This window comes from Cebidichthys violaceus, unplaced genomic scaffold (assembly GCF_023349555.1).
Source record: "Cebidichthys violaceus isolate CVI_PGR_0920_01 unplaced genomic scaffold, fCebVio1.0.p SCAF_15, whole genome shotgun sequence".
Classification (NCBI taxonomy): Eukaryota; Metazoa; Chordata; class Actinopteri; order Perciformes; family Stichaeidae; genus Cebidichthys; species Cebidichthys violaceus.
In genome coordinates, this window is record NW_027176318.1 from 6,352,698 (window position 1) to 6,375,880 (window position 23,183).

General features: G+C 44.3%; 1 protein-coding gene across 10 annotated transcripts in view; it reads left to right on the forward strand.

Moving 5' to 3' along the window:
• The window catches only part of phldb2b (pleckstrin homology-like domain, family B, member 2b), a 39,964-nt gene that overhangs the window by 10,961 nt on the left and 5,820 nt on the right, over positions 1-23,183 (forward strand). For 3 of the 10 annotated variants that reach the window (XM_068709709.1, XM_068709710.1, XM_068709717.1), the window contains 16 exons: positions 5,841-5,960; positions 8,385-8,569; positions 8,956-10,212; positions 13,413-13,793; positions 14,562-14,723; positions 14,958-15,095; positions 16,252-16,380; positions 17,326-17,481; positions 17,621-17,731; positions 17,868-17,942; positions 18,043-18,183; positions 18,677-18,829; positions 18,974-19,174; positions 19,724-19,867; positions 20,052-20,151; positions 21,503-21,653. In XM_068709709.1, coding sequence (XP_068565810.1) covers positions 5,841-5,960; positions 8,385-8,569; positions 8,956-10,212; positions 13,413-13,793; positions 14,562-14,723; positions 14,958-15,095; positions 16,252-16,380; positions 17,326-17,481; positions 17,621-17,731; positions 17,868-17,942; positions 18,043-18,183; positions 18,677-18,829; positions 18,974-19,174; positions 19,724-19,867; positions 20,052-20,151; positions 21,503-21,653 — 3,604 coding nt within the window. Of the gene's footprint in view, positions 1-1,311; positions 1,547-5,840; positions 5,961-8,384; positions 8,570-8,955; positions 10,213-13,412; positions 13,794-14,561; positions 14,724-14,957; positions 15,096-16,251; positions 16,381-17,325; positions 17,482-17,620; positions 17,732-17,867; positions 17,943-18,042; positions 18,184-18,676; positions 18,830-18,973; positions 19,175-19,723; positions 19,868-20,051; positions 20,152-21,502; positions 21,654-23,183 lie in introns of those variants that run through there. The other 7 variants (XM_068709718.1, XM_068709713.1, XM_068709712.1 and 4 more) reach the window with 7 other exon arrangements.

Consider the following 23,183-nt stretch of genomic DNA (forward strand, 5'->3'; position numbering starts at 1 on the left):
TCCTTCTCCATGTATCCATCCTTTCTGTGAACCCTTTTCATTGTGGCCTGGCCATTTCAAGTTAAATATTGACAGGCTTATTTATCTTCCCGCTGTGCCGGGCTGATTCAAATATTGACAACATCTTGGTGTGTCTACACACGAGGCTAGGGCTTTGTGAAGTCGCAGGGGTGGAGAGAAGGACTGAAAGAGAAAAAGGGGTTAAAAAAAAAAGTCAAGAGGGCATGGTTTGGAAAATTATGGAGAGAGAGCACATCTTTCAGGAATATCCTCTGGCCTCAAATGCTCTTGGTTGAGTTGTCTAACCACACACACACACACACACACACACACACACACACACACACACACACACACACACACATGCACACGTACACATGCACACTGTGGAGCAGCCTGGAGATGATTAGCTATGTTTAGGAAGTGATCTGTTCTGTATTTGGGACTTCGGAGCTCGACCTGGAATCACATCAGTTTCACTTCTAACTAACTTGAACAGCTGGAAGTCACTTGTTGAATATGTCCATACAGCATAATAGCAGATTTGCAATGATGACAATAGAAGTCATCATACGGCAATAACAACAGTTACAAACGAGCAGCATAACTACAGGCTTTCGTCTTCTCTGAAGAGAGTTAGTTAGAGAGAATACCCTTAACTGAGGCTTGGGGCAGAGTTTAAAAAGCTTTTTTTTTTTTTTTCTTGCTTGCTTTACTCCCTCCCAGAATCTTCCATTTTTATGCAGCCAGTCAGTCTGTCTGGCTAACCCCCAAACTCTTCTCTGCCCCTTCTACACTGTTGCTTTGTCTCAAGTCAAATGAATTAATTGCAGCATGCATTGGTTTGTCATTATAATCTAAGCAGGCCACCAGGTTTTTAAGTCAGTTGCTATTGTCCAGCTGTTTTGGGGTTACACTGGTCCAAGGTATTTCAAAGAAAAGAGAGAGAAAATAATAGGTAGACAAAGAAAAGCTGAGGGGGCGTCCACCAAATACCTCACTGTCTAATAGCCCTTGAACCTACCACATGTATATTAGGGGGATGGTGTATTACGCTGTTAGTTTACATATGGTTTTAATCACTCAAAATTGCGTTGTCTTGTCTTTCATTTGGCGTTTTGAATATCTGAACCTTCGGCGTTTTGAATATCTGAACCTTCAACGTTGCTATTGTATTCCTCGACAGTATGTGAAATAGTCTGCTCTCGTGAGTCTTGAACGTCTTACCCCTTTTTACCGCGAGTTGGTACAGTCCTGTACTCAGACTCGTGGATGGTAAATCAGTGAACTTTCTTACACACGCAGTCAAGACGGGTGAGGAAGCGGCTCACAGGAGAGAGAGAGAGAGAGAGAGAGAGAGAGAGAGAGAGAAAGAGAAAGAGAGCGACAACAACACAGGCACCGGCAGGAGTCCAGCTAGACTGCGTTTTACTTTTCTAGAAAAATAAGTGAATTTAAGGTCTGGTCATTATAATTTGTTAGACTTCAAAAGAAAGAAAAAAGCTGTTATTGTCGTGAAACGTGCTCACTGAATGGGACTCAAAAGGTAAGTAACGGATTTTTAATTTAGCTAGAAAGTTAACTTTCTACAAAAGTAGCAAAGTAATGTTACATGTAAATGCATTTACTCTACTTAACTGCACTGCACCTGGTTGAGTTAGGCTTATTTCATACATAGGCTGTACCTCCTTACAGTCTATGGCTATACGTTACTAATTCACGACGCGTAACTGCCTACAGGTGTAGGAGGCTAAATGTAGTTTATTTGGAGGTAGTCTGTCTGTCTGTCTGTTGCCCATACGTGGTCAGTGAGTTTGAATCGGGTTTTGGCTTTTACTCTCTCACACACACACACACACACACACACACACACACACACACACACACACACACACACACACACACACACACACAGTTATGTAAAGGATGGCTGATTCACATTCAAACCAACATTGCTGCCCGCGCTCGTGTGTTTTATGAACACACTGTATTATTAAAACCAGCCTGTCAGGCTCCCTGAAAAGGTTGGGCAATGTTATTCATCAGTCGATACGTTTGTTTATTTGAACCTTGTCGTATGAGCACAGTTGGCTGATTTTATCAGTCATGCATAGACTCATCAGCTGATATTATTGATGTCCCTTGTGATTGGCTGCAGTGCAAGCCCTCACAGATACAGACTGACCATCAATGGTAATAATAATACTACTTTTTGCTTTTTTCAAAATTCTATACGACTGTAAAGCCAGCTTCACCTGGTGTTGTTTAAGTAGCGGAACATTTTTGTCATATTGCCAGCCATCTTTTGGAGGTGTTTCATCACAACCTGGTGGCTGTAGCATATTGTCTGCAGCTTTTGGTTGGTCATAAATGAGCTCGCAAGTTTACAGCCTGGTGTGGTGTGAGTGCACGTGACAAAGAGAAGCAGCCCGTGGCTGTGAGGACAGGCTCAGTGGTCAGGATACCTGACACCTGAAAACAAAACCGGCCTCATTGTCATGGATGTTATTGTGTTCACAAGTCTTTCTTCTTCCTGCCTTGAGCACATTTTTGGGGACTTAAAGGAAGAGAAACAATCTTTAAATCAGATGAATATGGTATAAATCCTTTGTTATTCATTTTTAATAGTGTTCCTGTTTACATTTTCTTTCTGATAGATTAGAGTTTGTTTATAGTTTATATACCATGGTTGTCTCCTTCTGCTTGGGAGAACTGTGTCGATAGATTGATGCTTTGTGGATGAGATTTGAGATGAAACAGAGAAGATATCTACTGATCCTCTGTCTGTGTGTGTGTGTGTGTGTGTGTGTGTGTCTAAACTAATCGACAATGACTCCCCTGAGAAAGACCAGTCTGTTTTTTTTATGACCCTTGGACCCTTGTGCCCCAGAGAGGGTTAATTTGTGGTTTTGAGGCCTATTAACACTCCCACTGGGACCTTGTGTGTATGCATCTTTTCATGAATGAGTAAACTCAGTTTTTTGTTCAGTACCATAAAGATTTAAGGGATTACAGCAACATTTTGAAGGCCATTTTATCAGTTCTATCAAATAATGTATGCATTGGTTCTGAGGGCATTTGGACATTTGTGGTGATTACTTTTGATTTCTGTGATTACTTTGCGTGTCACACCTGACCAATTAGCAGGTAAGTGAGTTTTATCCAAGAAATTGTTCGACATGGGATCTGTTCTTTTAGTTTATTTTTCATTGTAACCTAATGGTCTCAATTTGGCAATTCCTCCACTCATGTTAACCAAATAGAGAAACCGTTTTGAGTTTCCTCTTCCCAAACACTGCGGTGAGAGTGTAGTTTGGGTCGCTCAGATCTACATGGAAACAAAAATTGGCTCCAGCCGTGATACAGCTCCTACATCTGTGCCCTCAAAGACTCTGAGGCCTGCCTTTGTAGAGCACACACTTTAAATTATCCTATAAATGTATGTACAGACTAATTCCCAGTTTTCTTGTCATTGGAGAGGGTCTCTCCATATGTTTGTGTGTGTGTGTGTGTGTGTGTGTGTGTGTGTGTGTGTGTGTGTGTGTGTGTGTGTGTGTGTGTGTGTGTGTGTGTGTGTGTGTGTGTTGGTATGCTTTGACGTGGGATGCAAACTCAATTTGCTGGTAAACAAGTGAACACGTAAATGAGATTAAACGTGTTTTGTTGTGGATGGTGTGTGTGTGTGTGTGTGTGTGTGTGTGTGTGTGTGTGTGTGTGTGTGTGTAGGTTAAAGGGAGTTGGCATGTGTTCATGTGCAATCTATTTAGGACAGCAGACTTAAATTTAGTCTGTGTGCAAGCAGTTAGGATTAGCATTTTTTTATTTTTTTTATTGAATGTGGCGGATGCTGTGTGTTCCCTTGTAATCTTATCACAGATGGATTTTAGGAGTAAGGGTTAGGAAAAGGTTTGCAGTAATCCGGTGTTTGTTTGAGAAAGCAAGAAGTGATGCAAAGGTTGAATCATCAGGTTTTTATAAATATACAAGTACAACTTCTGAATTTCTCATCCTTTCTTTGTTTATCTCTGTCACAAACACAAACACACACACACACACACACACACACACACACACACACACACACACACACATACACACTTGTATTTGTCCATGCTGAAGGAGGGCAGGATTAGCTAGTAGTTATTCGTTAGCTAAGAAGCACTGAGAGGAAATTAGATCGGCGGGGGGAGCGGGGGCTGTGAACAAATCATGGCGACACACTTTACCATCCACTTTAAAAGGTGGCACATGGTGAGGCTATTGAGGGTAGGAAATTAGATTTTTACAAGAGCTGACTGCTGGCACTGTGTGTGTGTGTGTGTGTGTGTGTGTGTGTGTGTGTGTGTGTGTGTGTGTGTGTGTGTGTGTCTCTGCTAAATACTGAGAGTCACTGTGAGTTATTAGGCAGACACTGTTAGGAGACATGTCTCCACACACACATTCACAGAGCATGCACAACATTTTGAAGACACGCGCACACACATTACTCAAGTCCGGCAATGAGAAACACATATTATTAAATCATTACCACACATATGACACGTGTGTGTGTGTGTGAGAGTGTGTGTGTCTGTTTTTCTGTCATTTTATTAAAAAAACACACATCTTTTGATCTCTCGTGTCATGATGCCACTGCTTCACAGTTTGCGCCCAAACCTGTAAGATTGTGTTTACATGGGTATGTATTTGAGAAGTTCACAGTCCAGCTGTGTAGACTAAACATTTCTTACACTGTGTGTGTGTGTGTGTGTGTGTGTGTGTGCGCGCGCACGTGTGTGTGTGTGTGTGTGTGGTGTTAGCTCCACCTCACCACAGCACTCAGGTCCCCCCCCCCCCCCCCCCCCGCCGTGTGGAGAAATTACAGCTTTGAAGACAAAGAAACCTGCCAAGGCAACGTCTAGACAGATACGACCTATAGCTAACCTGTCATCGCAAAATGTTGGCCGTGAGCTGAACGCCTCAGTGGAGGTGTTTGTGAAACTGGACATGAGGCCGACAGTGAGAAAGAACAGGACAGAAAGTGAGATGAGAACGGGAGAAAGGAAAAGAAAGAAAAACAACATTGACATTTTTCCATTCAGTCTTTTTCCATTCGCCCTCTCGCTACCCCCCCCCCCCCCCACCCCTTTTGCCTCAGTGTCTGACTTCAGGTCCAAGGAATCTGATGTAACTGTAATGGAGCTATTAAGGAGGTGCTTTTTTAGCCTTTTAAAACACATGCTAACATTGTGGGGGTTTACTGTAATGCTTATCTGAACCGTTTGGGGGGGGGGGGGGGGTTGAAAGAATGGAGAGAGCAAAGAGATTGTGTGTGTGTGAGAAGACAAATGAGAGGGGAACTCTTTGTTAATTAGCCAGTCGTGTGATCTTCTCTCCTCTTTGTTGTCCACTCCTCTTTGCATCAGTGAAGTCGTTTCATTTGTTTTCTGCTGTCTTTCTACTTTTTCACTTTTCCTGCATAGGAACTTCTGTGTGTGTGTGTGTGTGTGTGTGTGTGTGTGTGTGTGTGTGTGTGTGTGTGTGTGTGTGTGTTAGCACTGCTGTCTTGCTCCCTTCCCTTCTGAGGTATTTGGACAGCTGTGGCTGTCTGTATGTATTACAGAGGTTGTGACCCTGACATCTTGTTTAATACCTGGCCCTCTCAGCCTAATTGATGGCCAGAGCAAACACTGTGGTCCGGAATGGCTGGCTGTGCCCGAGAGTGTGCAAGTGTGTTTCTAGCTGTGAATAAAAAAACAAAAAAAAAGTTGTACTTACGACTGCCTCTTCATACACACGATAACGTTTGTCGCCATGGTCTTGTATGTTTTACCTTACGTGTCTGTGTGTTCTCTCTCCAGGTTATTCCCTGTGTCTGGGTAAGTCCTATTTCTTCCGGTTCAACCATCCTGAGGAGGCAAGCAGAATGAAGAGCATGCTTCCACAAAAGAGCCCTGTGTCAGCTTTAGCCTACAACACAGGTACACACACATACACACACACACACAGAGGGGGGGGGGGGGGGGGGGGGGGGGGGGGGCTAAAGCCCTTCTCTGACCCATGAGCTGTACTTGATCCCTGCTCTTTTTCCTTTTTGTTTCTCCTCTCTCTTTGTTCCGCCACATCACCATCTCCTCTTCTACCTCCCTTCCTCCTTCATCGGCTCGCTCATCTATTCCATCTGCTTCTCACCTGTTCTTCCTTTGTAGTTTTTCATCAGCTTATTCTCCTCACACAACATCTGTCCCCACAAATACATTCGCTCCTATGCCCTGACAGGGATCTCAGGGTATAGTTACAGGTACACACGACCTAGACAGGTGTGTGTGTGTGTGTGTGTGTGTGTGAGAGAGATTGGCATGTTGGTCATGAGTATGTCTGTTACACACATGTGACAGACTGAAGGGTAGAGTTCAGCCGTCCTCTCAGTATTTCCTAAACATATACTCTCGCTGTCACACACATGCTAAAAACGTAAATTCAAAGCATATAGGAATGTTATTGTCATCTGGTGCCTCTCCATTTCCATGGCGATACAGCTGGACTCTGCTGTCTCCTTTGTGATTGATCGGGCTTGGAGCAAGGTGTGTGTGTGTGTGTGTGTGTGTGTGTGTGTGTGTGTGTGTGTGTGTGTGTGTGTGTGTGTGTGTGTGTGTGTGTGTGTGTGTGTGCGCGCGTGCGCGTGTGTGCGCGCCATAATCAGTGGAATCCTTGCTCTTGAAAGTCCTAGATGTAAGGAATGCACCGCTCTCTCCCCTGCTTCTCTGATGTTTTTGAGAGATGACTTGCATCTCTCACACACACACACACACACACACACACACACACACACACACACACACACACACACACACACACTTTTGAAACTTGTTTTCACAGGCAGCCAAAATCTTGACCTTTTATCCTCCAGATTGCCAACACTCACACTCCGCACGTGCACCTAAAGGGAAGACTCTCACACAAAGCAAAAGGAGCCGGGCATCGAGGAGAATAGTCACGATAGAACGGACTTGATGCACGCCAGGCCTCCAGTATAAATCTGCCCATGTATGGACACAAACACCCTGCGTGTGCGTGTGCGTGTGTGTGTGCGTGTGTGTGTGTGTGTCTAGATCTTCTGATGTCTTTCATTTTCTGCCCCATTTCTCTCCACCATGTAGGGTTTGACATTTTCCTCACACAGGCTATTATTCAGCTACGAGGTGCAATTTAGGCGCTCCAGCTTCTCTAACAATACAACTCGACTAAGCAGTAGTAGTTGAATGTTCCCAACCGTGCTTAAATTCTTCAACACATATGTGCACTCATAGCATATGTTTTGTTCTCACCTCTTTGTACATTTGTAAATAAATCTATAACTGCATTTATATTGATTTTTTACACATTGTGTGTGTGTGTGTGTGTGTGTGTGTGTGTGTGTGTGTGTGTGTGTGTGTGTGTGTCAGGCGGAGCCACAGTTGTGAGATGTAGGAAAGCTTTTTTGTGTGTGTGGGCGTGTGTGACGGTTAAACACTGGGTGGTCTCAGCTTGTACGTTATAATAGTTCCTTTTCCCCATAAAGCCACAGATAAATTAAAAACACTCAGCAGGTTTCTCACACATTGCGTTCTACGACCCTCTTCCTTGCGTTTTACCTGCATTTCTGATGACAGGATTTTTTTTTAATCCTGCACAGAAAAGTAGAAATAGTGCTATTAAACAGCAATACTCCTGCTGACAGTAGAAAATTATTTTTGTTTGATTTGTTTTAGTTTTGACTTCCTTCCTGATAAATCTTCCTGACTCAGATGAGGTTTGGAAAAAGACCCCCTTACTGCTGAAGCTGCTTTAAATAGAAGGCTTTAGGTAGGGCGGGGGCCTCTTGAGGGTATTCCAGAATATTTTGTGTTTTTTTTCGTTTTTTTTCGTTTCCCAAAATCTTACTCTAAGGAACAGAAGTTGAGTTTGATTTAAAATGTTTATTTTGGAGCTAATGGATGTTTTTTGTGTGTGTGTGTGTGTGTGTGTGTGTGTGTGTGTGTGTGTGTGTGTGAGAGAGTTGACTCCTATTCTGGATGATTTGATGCCAGCTGCAGATTGTGTGGTTTGGGTTTGTTCTGCCATCAGCCCCCTCTATGAATAGCTGCAGCTTCAGGTACATACACAGGTTCTCTCTCTCTCTCTTTCTGTCTTCATTTTCCTTCTTCTCCCGTCTTCTTTTCTTGTGACTCCATATTGCTTATCCCAGCCATAGCGCTCTTGTTTTTCTCTTAACTTCATTTCCCTCCAGCTCCTCTCTGCTTCCCCATTTATATATGTATTTAAATCACTGTTTCTCATACTCCTCAATGTTCACCTGTATTTGTGTATCTACGCCTTCCCTTATTATTCATTTATTTTCCATTATACCTCTTTCCCACCCTCAGACTACTTGAAGTTTAGCAGTGACTATAGCCATGCGGTGGTGGGCGGCACCACCAGTGCTCGGGGCATGCGATCGGCGTCTGAGCTCCGGGACTTGATGGACACCCTGCAGCGCAAGAAGATCGCCCTGGAGAACAGCCTGAGAGCCAACGGGAATGCGAACCCCTCCTACTTCAGCGTGACACAGGTCAGACATCATTTAGCTCCACTTCAGGATTCATTAGTCCGCCTTCTACGTCATACTCCAACTGGGCTTGTAGAGTTTATATGGTTAGCCTGCATGTTTGTCTCGGGCTAAAAAGGGCTAACCGGGGCTTACTCATTATGTACGAGACCAAACATGGATAAGCAGGGCATACACATTATCCTGGGCTATACTGCAGTGTTTCTACTACAGAGATGGATTCATTCTGTCACAGCATTGAGAAAAGTGGATGTCTGGTTATATACTAAAGCCTCACATTATCTCCTCAACATATCTCTTTATCTACCACTTATCATATTTTATGTGCATTTCATATTATGATGAAATAGAATTTTATAATGTATACATTTTTCCATTCTATCTCTCAGTCTCCCCCCACCACACCTACCACGAGTCCTGCCACATCCTCATCAGCCTATCAGGACCAGGCGAGGCGGTTCTACGGCTCGGATCGTGGACCCATGTCTTTGAAATCGGCTCCCTCTTTTTCTCCGGGACGACGGTCCGACCCTTCTTCTTCTTCTTCTTCTTCCTCCCGCACCTCGGTCAGTCGCAACCAGGACAACCTCGGCATAAGCGACGGCCGACGGCTGCACAACCCGGGCTCCTCTTCTTCTTTACTGTCCACGTGGAACGGCGGAGGCTCCTCCACCTCTGTTGACGGTACCAATAGCTTCCTCCTGTCTCTTCCTCCGCCCTCCTCCTCATCCCGCGCTCCATCAACAGGAGGTGCAGCCAGCATGCCCTCGAGCCCCCGTCTTGGCCGCCGTAGCTACGGCAGCCAAGAGCCAGCGCCCAGCAGTAGGACCCGGAAATACTCGGCAGGCTCCCTGAATGGGATGATGGTAGGAGAGCACAGTCGCTCGCTGCCACGCCTCTGCCCCTCCCAATCTCCCCGTGACAACAACAACGGAGCCCTGACCTTGTCGACGCTGCCCCCGCGGCGATCCGATGTTGCGGGCGGTTACAAATTTAGCAAAGACCATTACAACAACAGTCAGAATGCCAGCCCCGACCTCAACCATAACTCCAGTAAATCAAGCCAGCTTTCCTCCAACAGGCATCAAATTCAGAGCGCAAATCAGGGAGAAAGTGTTGTGTCTATCTCCCTCTCCTCCGCCAAGATCCTGCCCTCCACTACGGCCACTATCTCTTCCACACCCACTCCACCCGATGTGACCATCCCATCCAGGACGGGGGGCTCCTCTTCTCCTCGTGTGGCCAAAAAGCTCAGCCTGACTTCCACTAGCTCTGTGGGCTCCACGAGCTCCAGCCCTCCAGAACTGGAACGGCTGGCAAGTCGTGGATCGTCCGCAGGAGTGGGCCTGTCTTTGGGGGAGAGGGAGAGGCGAGGGGTAGACCTGGAGCTCACTGGTTCCCTGGGGCTCGGACTTGGAGAGAGGAGGTCTTCATTTGGGAAGGCGGGCCTGGAAGCTGGGATGGGGCTGGGCGAGAGGAGGCAGTCATTCGGAAAGGCAGGAGTGACCCCACCAGGAGTGACCCCACCAGGAGGTTTCAGGGAAAGAAGGGGGAGCATCAGCTCACTGAGCGGGAAGGAGGAGCTGACCGACTACCATCAGCACCAAAAAGAGGAGAGACTCCGTGAGCAGGAGGTGGAAAGACTGGTGAGTTTGAGTGTGTTTGAACTGAGGACATCAACTGTCCCTCGTGTTGCTAGCTTCTGTTGTCATTCAGATCAGATGGCACTGTCTCGCTATGTAGATATAACCTGTGATACAGACCCTATCTGGTGTAATGTGTTAATTAGGTTGCAGACTTACAGACTTGCAGACCTTTGACAGGTGAACACTGACACTGAAAGAAGATGGAGGTATCAGGTTTAAATTAGCGGTGTAAGGTTTCTGTTGTTTTGCGTACAACATGCAATCACACAAAGACACACAAAATGGAAGGAGTTAAGTAAAATGCATCCCTTCACACCAAACTCCTCCTCGTGCCCTCAAACATACTCTCCCAGGGAGCTTAACACACACACACACACACACCCACACACACACACACACACACACACACACAGAGAGTGAGGTTCACCACTCCACAGATGCCTCTGGCAGTTAGCCCATACTAACAGGACTATTCTTAACCCCGTACTTGGGTCGTGTGTGTGTGTGTGTTTGTGTATGTGTGGTGCGCGTTTATGTCAGTCATCTGGAGGTCCACCCAGTGCGGTTCGGACCACTGAAGAGCCACAGAACACATCAGTCAGATGTTGGTTAGAGAAACCAGGAAGATTAGAGAGCAGAGTTGTAGTGTAGCAGGTGGATAAACACACAGATGCTCAACATATAATGGCAGCTGGACTCATAATCCCGCTATCGTTCCCTCTTTAAATGTCTTTCTCTTTCACGTATTCATGTTCTGCTCAGTGATCGGGTTTCTCTTGGGCTGTGAGAAATAGTTTTCAGGATGCTGTACAAACCTAACTGTGTTTCACGAGCTTCTCAGTGCCTTTAACCTACTCAATAAGCGAGATAGAACATAAAACCCAGCATCAGCTTCATATGATGTGGTTTGATTTAAAACAATTTGTTTTCAGTTTGAGCCCCAGTGTAATGGATAGCAGCCACCTGTTAGGCATGTTTAATGACGCATTGAAATTGTTTTAATCAAAGAGTGGTATGAGTTTCTATATTTAAATGTCAAAATGATGGTTATTTTAAAGTTAAATAACTTAATTTTGATGGTCTTGTTTACTTATGAAGGTCATATAGAGGCAAGAGTAATAATTTCATAACAAGTTAAAAGTTCCTCGCTGTTACTTTAATACATTTTTTGTATAATAGCTCTGAATAATTGATAGTAAAACAATGAACTGCTTTAAACGGTTCTGATCAGATATGCTGCTGGACATTGAAAGAAAGCCAGTAGTGGTGTCTGAGTTCAAGGCTGAGCTCAGGAAAGCTTTGTCTTAATCTTGTCTGCCCTCTAGTGGTAGAACAGGAAACCTGCGTTCATTCCATACTGAGACATTATTAGGTTGTGTGCATAAATGGCTATTTTGGGGTTTTGCCAGCAATGAAAGGAAGAGAAACAAAAACAATTGCTTAAAGCTAACAGGATTGCCCTTTCTGTCAGTTAGGATCTACAGTTTATATGTATTTGATGAGGTTTGGATGTGTTTAGATTATTGTATTTATTTCACCTGAAAAACACCGCAGGTCAGAGAGGCCAACATACTTGAATTCCTCTTCTTGTCCACTATGTGTCAGACCAAAGCACCAGCTATTATTTCCCCACTAGTTTTCCTCTCTTTCTATTTCCTCACACTCCCCCATCTTCTGTGGTTTTCTCTCCATCTTCTTTTCCATAGAGCCCGGTTCTTTCAGTGTGTCCTCCTCTCCCTGTCTCTCTCTCTCTGTCTGTCTCTCTAGTTGAAAGCTGATTACTATGAAGGCCCCACAGAGGCTTGTGGCCATTAGAATAGAACAAGGTGACAAACTGACACAGGCTTGTTTTTGCCTCAGCTCCTTGTTCACATTACACACTACATGCACTCACACACACACATGCATACAAACGATTATTCCACTGGTAAACAATTTAAACTGTGATCACTTATTCATATTATTCATATTTCTATTGATTAATTTACTTTTTGTATTTAATTTCTAAAATAATGGGATAAATGAGGAGCAATATAATGAATGTGTAGCGCTTTAAAACAAACTTCACCTGGTTCAGATTCCTTCCTAGAGCACATTTCCCTGGAAAGTGTCCTGTTTCCTCCGCGGCCGTACACACACACACACACACACACACACACACACACACACACACACACACACACACACACACACACACACACATTCCTGTGTTCGGAGTCATGGCCTGTTCTCGTGCACACTTCCGATCATAGTTGACAGCTGTCCACCTTCTCATTAGCTTACTCTCTCTCTCTATATCTCTATATCTCTATATCTCTCACACACGAACACGTTCACACACCTCTGTCTCACGTTCGTTTTTCCGCCTCTAATATTACTCACACGTGTGGGTTTATATTTCTCCCTCCAGAGCAGCTACTGCTGAACCTCTGAGGGTATATTTTGACTCTCTGTAGCTCCCCATATAGCTGTGTTCGGGCAGACAGAACTGTGGAAAAGGGAACTGTCGCTCCAGAGATTTCCCAGCGAGAGGAAATATTCTTTCTAGACTGTACAATTTTAAAGTAGAGGATGTAAATTACAAACAAAACAGGATGGTTCTGAGTGTATTTTGGACTTAACAAGGACATTTGAACTGAAGCGATTCACTTCTGCAATGCTTCCCCAGGTAAATCAAATAATAATACCAGCTGAGCTGTTGTGACTTATCTCTAGTTTGGAACATAACAGAACGTTCAATTTGTGCTTTTTCTTTTAACCAATTTGAAAACGCACATGCATGTCTATGAAGAGATAAAATGTCAGAATCAGTATAACAAATTGTGTTGTTTACTGGTATTGAGTTAACACCTGACTAATAGAAATGTAACTTACATTTAGGTATGATCTGAAATAACGTATGCTCTGTTTACCTCGTAATCCAGCACCACCATAGGGCTCTATATAAAATGTGTTTTTTTTAATAACATGGTTATACTGTGTTTGTGTAGCATCCCAAAACTCTGTTCCTAAGATGCAGTAGATTCAAAAATGGTGGGGACTTTTGGGTTTGTTACTCAAGGTAGCTACCATGAATATTTTGCATATACTGTAACTCATGCACTCGTGTGTGTGTGTGTGTGTGTGTGTGTGTGTGTGTGTGTGTGTGTGTGTGTGTGTGTGTGTGTGTGTGTGTGTGTGTGTGCGTGCGCTCATCTCAGGAGCGACAGCGGCTGGAGACCATCCTGTCTCTGTGTTCGGAGCTGGGCCGGTCTTCCAGAGATGGAGGAGGTGCGGCTACAAGTCCCACTTCAGCTGTGTCGGATCTCCAGAAGATCAACCAGGAGCTCGAGAAGCTTCAACTGAACGACGACGACGATGACGACGCACCATCGGTCTTTTCAGACTCTTCGGCCACTAACGGAGCAACGAGGAATGGACACATGGCCTCCCTTGGATCAGAGAACGGTTACTACGATGATGACCTGCAGGTACGACGGAGGCGCAGCAGCGGCCACCGAGACAACAGGGCAGAATCCCCCGCCGTCAGCCTGCGAAGCTTCGCCCCTTCACCTTCTCCACGTGCACAGAGGACCAATGAGGTACAAGGGATTTGTTTCTACACATTTATACGCACTCATACAATATCACATCTGTAGCTGCAAATAAAAATGGCCCTATCTAGAGCTAGTTTGGTTTGTCCCGCTCCACACGTACTACGGTAACCAAAACATTATTCTTTTTTTCAGGTGATTATACACTAAAGAAAAAATACTTAAAATGCTTTTAAGTAACATTTTAAATGCTACACAGTGTAAATAGAAAAAAAAGAGAGAGACAGGGAGCAAGACAGAGACCTGAGAGTGCACAAGTTAGTGAATAAGATTTCTTATCTTATCTAGTTATTCTGTGTCATTCTGTCGTTAAGCAGTAGAGCGGATTTACAGTTGCAGACTCTATTAACATACACTTCCTTCACGTACACAGATGGCAGATATTTACAGACCATTTATTAGGTTAGAGCAGGCTAAGTGTTAGAAATTCAGAATGGACAGCTGGTGTATGTGAGTGTGAGTGTAAGTGTGATTGTGTCTTCCCACAAGAACAAACATTTTCAGTGCCCAAAGGAAGTACTGCTTCACCACAGCAAACCAGTGTTCAGTACTCAGAATGCAAATATTTTTTCTATCTATTAGATAATTTTGTCCTGCTGTTACAAATACTGTTGGTACCCCTATTTCCATTCACCACATTATTTAAATGGTGGTGTCAGCGATCATTATTACAACCAATGACCACGAAACCCCAATATTAGCTCTAATCAAGTTTAAACTACATCTTGATCAATCTGTTAATGATGGTGTCACCAGGCTCGAGATGATGTCGCTCGTCGCCGCGGACAGGAAGTGAGGCCTTCAGAGGAGGAAGTGAGGCGCGTGGAAGAGGAGAGGATCCAGGTGCTGAACAACATGGAGGAGCTGGAGCAAAAGATCAAAGAGCTGGACAACCAAATGGATGAATCTGCCCAAGAGGTAAAGAGAAGACAGAGTGAAGGGCGATTTGGGGAGACAGCCGCTGCAACAAAAAAATAGCCATCTTAACAATTCATGGTTTAATAATAAGTGGAAAAGTCCTATTTTAAAGAGGAATGAGGGACACACCAGTAACATGTTCACACATTATTAGGTTACATACTTTTTAATACATTTAGTGATAAACACAAAGTCACTACAAATGGCTTACTTACTGGGGTGCATTTATCCAAGGTGGAGCTTGAGCGAGCTCTGGTGGAGGCTGAGCAGGAGTCGGAGGTAGCTGCTCTCCAGCAGGAGAAAGAGGCTCTGGAAGCACTTCACAACAAGATGACTGACCTGGAGAGCAAGTCCCAGCAGGAAAAAGAAAAGGTATTTAACAAGCTATGCTTCATTGTAAAACAATGAGAGACAAGACAAGAGTCACAGTGGCTGACACAGAGACACAGAGCAGAGAGCATTCATCAACAGACTAGGCGTTTGATGATGCATCTTCTGCACATTGTTTGTATTTCTTTGCCGAAGGGCTGGGAAATGATATTATTATTATTAATATTGTGCATCGGGGAGAAACATAAGTGTTGTACACCAAACGTGGTTTGTAACGAGCAACATTTGCCTTCCTATGATGTTAGGTTATGAAAATACACACACTGAGACTCTCATACATTTAGGGGTCATGTGACTAACCGGGAGGCGTTAATCCCTCTCATGCTGTCTCCGGTCCAAATATATATCTGTTAATACTGCCCAGGGTATAGCGCTCACCAAGTGATCCTGTCTCACACACACTCCTGCGGGACGACCATGGGTGTGGGTGAACGTGTGTGTGTGTGTGTGTGTGTGTGTGTGTGTGTGTGTGTGTGTGTGTGTCTCTGTCTACCTTTTTACCAGTACATGGTAACATTGACAGAGAGTGGAGTGCATAAACAGATTGAATTTGTCGTCGGTACGTGGGCGTTTGCGAGTACATGCTTTGGTTTAGCATTTGCATGTGGGATTGGGTCCCACCCTGGTTGGCAAATTTCCTTGGACCACACGGCTGGTAGATACTGTCTATGATACAAAACCTCGTCATGATACTGAGTGAGACGGAGGGAAAGAGAGACGGAACGATCAGATAGACGAGCGTTAGTGAGGTTGAGTGCTTGTACAGATTTTGGGCGTGTGTATATGTTGTGTTATTTATAGAGAGGATTGTTAATCTACTGAGCCATTCCTTCTCATCCATCCCATCAGTCCTTTCAAACAAACGGAGGATAGAAAGGCAGGAGAAAGAGCTCATGACGCTATTCATCACACTACCTTCATTTCTACTCGATACCTCCCCAGTCCTCCATCTCTTTGGTAGATGTTTTTTCTCCAGCTTGCCCTCCCCTCCCTCCCTCTAGGCTAATCTTGCTGACCTGGTCGCCGTAGTGACTAACTGTGGCTCCCCAGTCCCACTAACGCTGCCATCCTCTCTCTGTCCTGTGTTCGTGCGGGCGTGTCTGTGCGTCTCTGTGTCGTGTACGTGTGTGTATGCCAGGCGTGCGAGTTGCTACAGGCAGAGAGGGGCAGAGTAGAGAGGTTGGCTCAGATTGTGTGTGAGCAGCGCTCCCAGCTGGACAGCTGCCCTGAGGCCACCAAGGAGCCCCTGCAGGAGCAGCTGGCCAGGGTCAGTATGAACACACACACACACACACACACACACACACACACACACACACACTCATCACTACATCAAACACAGGAAGATATGAACTAAAGTGTGTAAACCAATGGATCCACGCTGAGAAATCACACCAGACAAGCATAGAACTCAACATTAGTGGGAAACACAACAGCTGTGCATGCGTACACCGCATATTGACACCCAAAACATGCTGCATATGTAGACCGGTGTTTACATGAACATATTCTGGAAAGAGACACGTGAACTTGCATGTGAATATGCACACGCTTTCCTTCCTGAGCCAACTTGCTGTCCAACCCCTCGGCCACCTTTGATCTTTACCTGGTTCATGTTCTTGTTCTCTTCTCACTGTCTCAACTCTTTAGGTTTCTATGTCTGCACATCTCTTTATTTCACCAGAAGGGTTGATCCTGTTAGCGTATATAATATCTCAAGAGCTTTAAGACCTGTTTGGCTATTATAGAAATACGCTGACGTTTGGGCATGCGATCTAAGGCTTCACCTTAAACTATTTCAATTATCATTTTGGTCATAATCGTGCAGCCCCACATCCATCCATCTATTATTTATCCAACCCAGCTGACTTTGGGTGAGAGGCAGACATTCACCCTTTACAGGCTTTCAGTCAATCACAGGACTGACACGTGGAGATGGACAAGCATTCACGCTCACATTCACACCAACGGGCAGTTTAGAGTCACCACAAGTCATTTGCTCTCTATATTGGTATTCTTTTTTTGTTAACCTGCATCTTGCATGTTTTATCAAGTGTATGTGCTATGACGGTATGTCTAGTTAAGTTTGTCCTGTACACATGTCTTCCTTTGTCTTGCCTGTTAACCTGTGTTCACGTGTGTGTGTGTGTGTGTGTGTGTGTGTGTGTGTGTGTGTGTGTGTGTGTGTGTGTGTGTTGTGTGTGTGTGTCAGGACTGTGAGGTGCTCGATGCAGAGTCGAAGCGTTTTGAGGACCTGGAGTTTCAGCAACTGGAGAGAGAGAGCAGGCAGGACGAGGAGAAGGAGACCCATACTCAACAGCTTCTCCGGGACATCGCAGACTACCAGCGGAGCACTGTCACTCGCAAGGTAACAGCTGAATCTCTGTTTAAAATGGTTTGAGACGCATATGAACTTATTTATTTTCGTAGCTTTGGCTCTAGTGTTAGTTTAATGCTTTATAAGTGAGCTAAAAACGCGTAACAAGCTGGTTTTGTTTTTCTTTCAGGAACGACTGTTAACTCTGAAGAAGCAGTCAACACAGATTACCCAGCAGGCTCAGCGAGAGAAGGAGAGCTTCTTGAAGGAGAGGAGCACACTCGAAGCAATGCTGCAGAGGGTACGAAGATATCCATGTTTGCATGTGTATGCATGTGGCCATCCTGGCCTCTGTGTGTGAATGAAAAGCAAAAGCAATAAAGAAGAGGTCAATTTTGTTTTTAGCATTGTTTTTGTTTCCTTGCTCTGTCCTTTAGGAGAAAGAAAACCTCACCATGCTGGAAAGAAAATATGCTGACCTCACTGGTGGCCGAGGTTTCAGTCTCAGGGAGGTAGGTTTGATAGACAGTGCTCCTCTTTGAACTCCTTCAGGCTCTTCAAGTGGGCAGGACTTCCATCATTTATAATCGTTGGGGTTTCCTTCTCTGCTAGGATACAGCCTCTCTGGCTGATGTGTGTCAGTCTTTTAGTGATCGCTACCATGACACCACCTCTGCCGCAATTTCTCCTCCTCCAGTCAACTTGTGCGCCCTCGCATCCCTCCTCTCCTCTATTTCTCTCAAGAATGCAGAGGTACTTTTGGCTTACTTCACTAATATATTTCCCCTTCTCTTTTCCTCTCTGTCCAGATCAGTTTTTAATCTATCTCACCCTTCCTTCCTGTCCTTCGATCCTTTATTCTGTCATTCTTCTTACGGTTTCTCGTTGTAACTGCAAGTCCCTGCAATGTAGGGGGTTACAGGAAATTTAGATTTCTTTCAGTAATTCTATGCACAGCTTGTACTCACTTATGTATTAATACTGAGGTAACCTTGTTATAATGCCTATTGCCTTGTGTGAACCACTGAATGAATGTTACCCGTACAGTGTCTAAGTAACGTACTTCCAAGTAATAAGACTTGTTGTTCCATTTTTGCTTTGAAATTGCTAAAATTGCAACCAAATTCTGCATCATTCTAACAACTACTAAACTACTAAAAGGTTTGTCATTAATATGGCTGACTCGCGTCATGCGATGCCTCACCCCTTCTTCCCCCACCCCCTTTCTCCACATGACATTTCCCAGGGCTATGTCACAGTCAGTGAAATCAATGAGCTTTACTCTCAGCTTGGGGCGGACCCTAAACCCGCCCTTGCCCCCACTCTGGCCAATGCCTTTCCTGAGTCCGAGGCAAACTCCTCCCCTGACGACGACACCCCCAAACCACCGGAGGATGAGGTGTGTGTAGTGGTGTTAAGGGCCCACGTAGACGTAGATGATGCAAAGTGTGTGTGGGAGTGTGTGAAAGTCTTTTCCCCAATTCCCTTCCTTCTTTTGCACCGTTTCAGTTTTACTGACAATAATCCTTTCTTCTTTTCAAAGCTCTGCCATTCATCCTCACCTGCCGACTGTCTCTCCTCTTCCTCCTCTTCTTCCTCTTCCCTCCTCTATCCCCGCCCCCTCCCCAAAACACCCTCTGTGCATTGGCCAGAGAACATGGTGTCATACAGAGACCCCTCTCCCCTCCCTGACTCTCCCCCACCTCCCCTCCCTGTCAAAAAACACCACCACCGACACAGGCAGGTAATGCGAATGTGTGTGTGTGTGTGTGTGTGTGTGTGTGTGTGTGTGTGTGTGTGTGTGTGTATCAGCAACTTTGTGTTTGTATGTTTTTACGTGACAAACACAATGTGTCAAAACCAGACGCACAGTTTACACAGTTGCTTTGATTGATTGCTGCTGATTATAGTAAATAATAATTGTTCAGGTAAATTTGGTTTTAGTGCACAAATAAGAAAGTTGATCCTCCCTCCTATCCCATCTCACACTCGTATGAAATAATTATATCATTTATTTATATGGCTGAAAGGAATAAATATGGATTGGAGTATGCATAGTTGTTTGCTACAATGTCTTTTTGTTGTGTAAGTACAACATTTAACAATAAATCCCACACACAGCAACTTACCTTTCCTTGAAGCAGTGGGGCTGTGTTATATGACCTAAAATGAAATGGGATCATTTTGTCCATTAATTTAAATATGACGAATAATCAATAGTCAATTAACTGTGTACATCCCTTCCCCTCTCTGTGTGTGTGTGTGTGTGTGTGTGTGTGTGCGTGCGCATCAGCATTTTCGTTTGCTGGAGGAGAAGAAGCGGTCTGACAGGGAAGGCGGTTCTCATCTAAGTGACACACTACCCAGGAAGAAAACCACACCCACCATGACCCCCCAGTTTATGTGTGCAACACTGGGACGCAGCTTCCCAACCAAGGTACTCATGAATATAGATGCTCATGTACGCATAAATGACATTCATTAATCCAAATTATTTTATGTCATACTTTTGCTTGGTCTACCTGTGTTTTTTTTGTATTATGTATTAGAATGATATACATTTTTAAATGACTAAAACAAAGTAAAACATGTTTGGTCTCTTCTCATTCTATTTTGTTTAGCCCCATCATCCCCTGGTACAGAGCACAAGTTGTGGCAGCATCCTCCCAAGAATTTTCTCCTTATCCAACAAGGACACTGAATCTCGTCGTCTGCATAAAGGTATACAAACGTATGCTTACACACTTACTGTACTTAGAAACCATATACACGGATAAAGAGAGTACTTGTTAGAGCACAGATACATAGGAGTACATGGAACTTCACTTCCAAAGACTATGCACCCTTGTTGTGGGTTTTGTTTGTGCGCGTCTCTGTGTTTAGTTGGATCACAAAGTTTCTCATTTGTTTATGTGTCAGTGGAGATAGTGCAGGAATGTAAGTGGAGGAGGGCTGCTCCATCAAGTGGTGGTGGTGGTGGTGGTGGTGTGTGTGTGTGTGTGTGTGTGTGTGTGTGTGTGTGTGAGGGAGTAAAACAGAGGTACCGGTTTGAGTAAAACACTTTGATAGTATTCTGTTAGTTAGTTAAAGTGTTGTGACGAAGCAAGCTGCTTAGAAGTAGATTTCTTCTCAGTCAACTTCCTGCCTCAAACGTCAACCAGCCATTTCCCATCATGAAGAAAATGTGCTTTTCACTCCCCACAGAGTGTAATCTCGTTGCCCTCTGTTTGGATGTACGCTGACGTGTAGTTTTTAACTGCTGAAAGATGAAGGCTGGTCTGTTACCTCAAGGGCCCTGTGCCTTTTTTCCATGTCAAGTTCGATGTGTATGTGGTCTTAATATTTTGAATGAAAAAGTAATTACTCAAGTGCAAACTAACCACATGCATCAACTAATTTTGACCTTTCATTAGATTTCACTGTCGCACTTTTATACGACCGATATGCTGGAGAAAATATGTGTTTTCTGAAATAATTGTGTTGTAAGAGTACTGCTGTTTTTCCCGGACATTGCTACGTGGGTATCTGGCCCCTCAGTCCCTTCGGTCCCTTGATCTGGCTCATCAGATGGGTGGGTCTGCTGCATGGTGCAGATGGTATCAGGTTTTTTTGTGTGTGTTTCTTCCTGTACCCAGAGGCTGAGTTAGTCTATCTTTAAAGTATCTGCACCATAATTATTGTCGTCATTCCTCCTTCTACTTCTGAGGACATCTCTTTTCTTTCCAGACATCTTTGGACTATCTAAACTACTTTTAGGACTCTGCTGTGCTGCACTCATTTTGTAGACCGTTTGTTTATTTGGGAATCTTACTTTTTGGGCACGTTTTATTCACTGGACTTCTATTAGTTACACCAATAAGGTGTGAATTTATTTTTTCCTGTGCGCATAAGAGCGTTTCACAGTGGCGGGGCATTGTGATCCAAAATTGAAGCCATCTGGGCAAACGGTCGTGCCAGATGAAGTGACCGAGACGGGTACAACACAAGAGTGCACATGTGCATAAGGAGAATGAATGACGTTAGTCACTGCTAATGCTGTTGTTTATTTCTCTTTCCATGTGTGCGTCTCCAGGTCAGCCCGGCTCACGAGCAGCATCCCAGAACAACGTCTACCTCGATGCCTTTGGGTACCGCGACAACCAGGCCTTTGACACAATGAGCGTGGATAGCACGGACTCCATTGAAACCAGCATCTCTGCTTGTTCACCTGATAATGTCTCCAGGTAGGTCGTCTCCAGATGGTGTCCACATACGCACGTGTATGTATGTCTGTGGCCATCAATAGAAGGAACAGAAACAGCAGAATGAAGCCTGTCAGGGTTGAGTATTTCTGACTCTTAAGTGTTTTCCTTGAATATGTCTCTGTAAATTGTGAACATTACTCACTGCTACTTTCTTTCCTCACTTTCTTAGAATGATTTTAGGAAATATGACAAGAGACAACTGCTTTGAAAATTGCAAAAACCACAATAATGTTCCTTTTGTGTTCATAATATGGAACATTGACTGTAGAAATGGGGGGGGGGGGCAACAAAGAGAGCAGAAAGTGAGTTAATTTAAAAAGTATGTGGAGCTGCAGTGCAAAGGTTTCCCGCCTTTCATGGTCCCTCCTTAGAGAATCAGATGTGGAGAACTGAGTGAGTTAAGGGGGACTCTTGATTAGTGTTCTGTGGGTCAGGTTACGGAAGACGGAAAACATGAAGGTGTGTGTGTGTGTGTGTGTGTGTGTGTGTGTGTGTGTGTGTGTGTGTGTGTGTGTGTGTGTGTGTGTGTGTGTTCACAGTCAACCCCCTCAGGTTCAGATGAACTGAGCAAACCAGTATGAGTGTGATTTAGGGGTCCGCCCCCCCGTCCGGACTGAACCCATGTGTGCTTGCTTTCCTTCTTGCCGTTTTACAGCGGTCGCATCTGTCTTTTGTCTCCCCTCCTCTTGTTCCTCTGAATGGTATGGTCTTGTTTCTGAAGACAGAATTTGTACAGCGCCAAACCATGTGCAGATTGACCTGCCTCTGTGATCCTCAGTATGGTTCCAGTTGGATTGGAGGACGCTTGTGCTGAAACCTGGTTCAGTGCTGGACAAAAAAAAGTTGTTTTATGAGGGAACTTTCTGTTAGTGATGTGTTCCGTTTTCTGGAGATACAACTGTTGGAGCAAGAGAAATAAAGTTCTTCTCAAGTAATCCAAATACTTGAATAGATAGAACTGGGCTGGTCTATAATGACTATGAGCGTGATTACCTCTCATCGATTGAGGTAAGAAAATGGCAAGGGGATGGGAGGAAGAGAGGAAAGGATGGCTGTTTCAGTGAGGTCGGATTAATGGAAACGGGATAAATGCTGGAAGATTGGTTTGAGTCTAAATGCAAGTAGTAGACTAAAATATGGCACAAAATGCGATTACAGATTTTATTATTTTACTAAGTCTACCCATCGTTTTTTACGTTGGACAGCATTTTAATTTTCATCTGTACCTAAATGGTTTTTGTATTCACATCCAAAATTAAAATGATGGCAAAATATAATATTTTATACAAAAATGGCATCCGATTATGAAAAAAGTAAATGCGAGCGGGAAAGCATTTTCTTTTCCCCGCTTTCTCTTATTTTTTCTTCATTTTTTCATACCCTCCCTCCAAATCTTTTTTTTTTTTTCTCTTTTGGGTTACTTGGGGTACCCTAACCCTCCCTAACCCTCACTTCCTTCCTGATTTGTGTAGACTGACTCTAATGTGTACCATTCATCTTAACAATGTT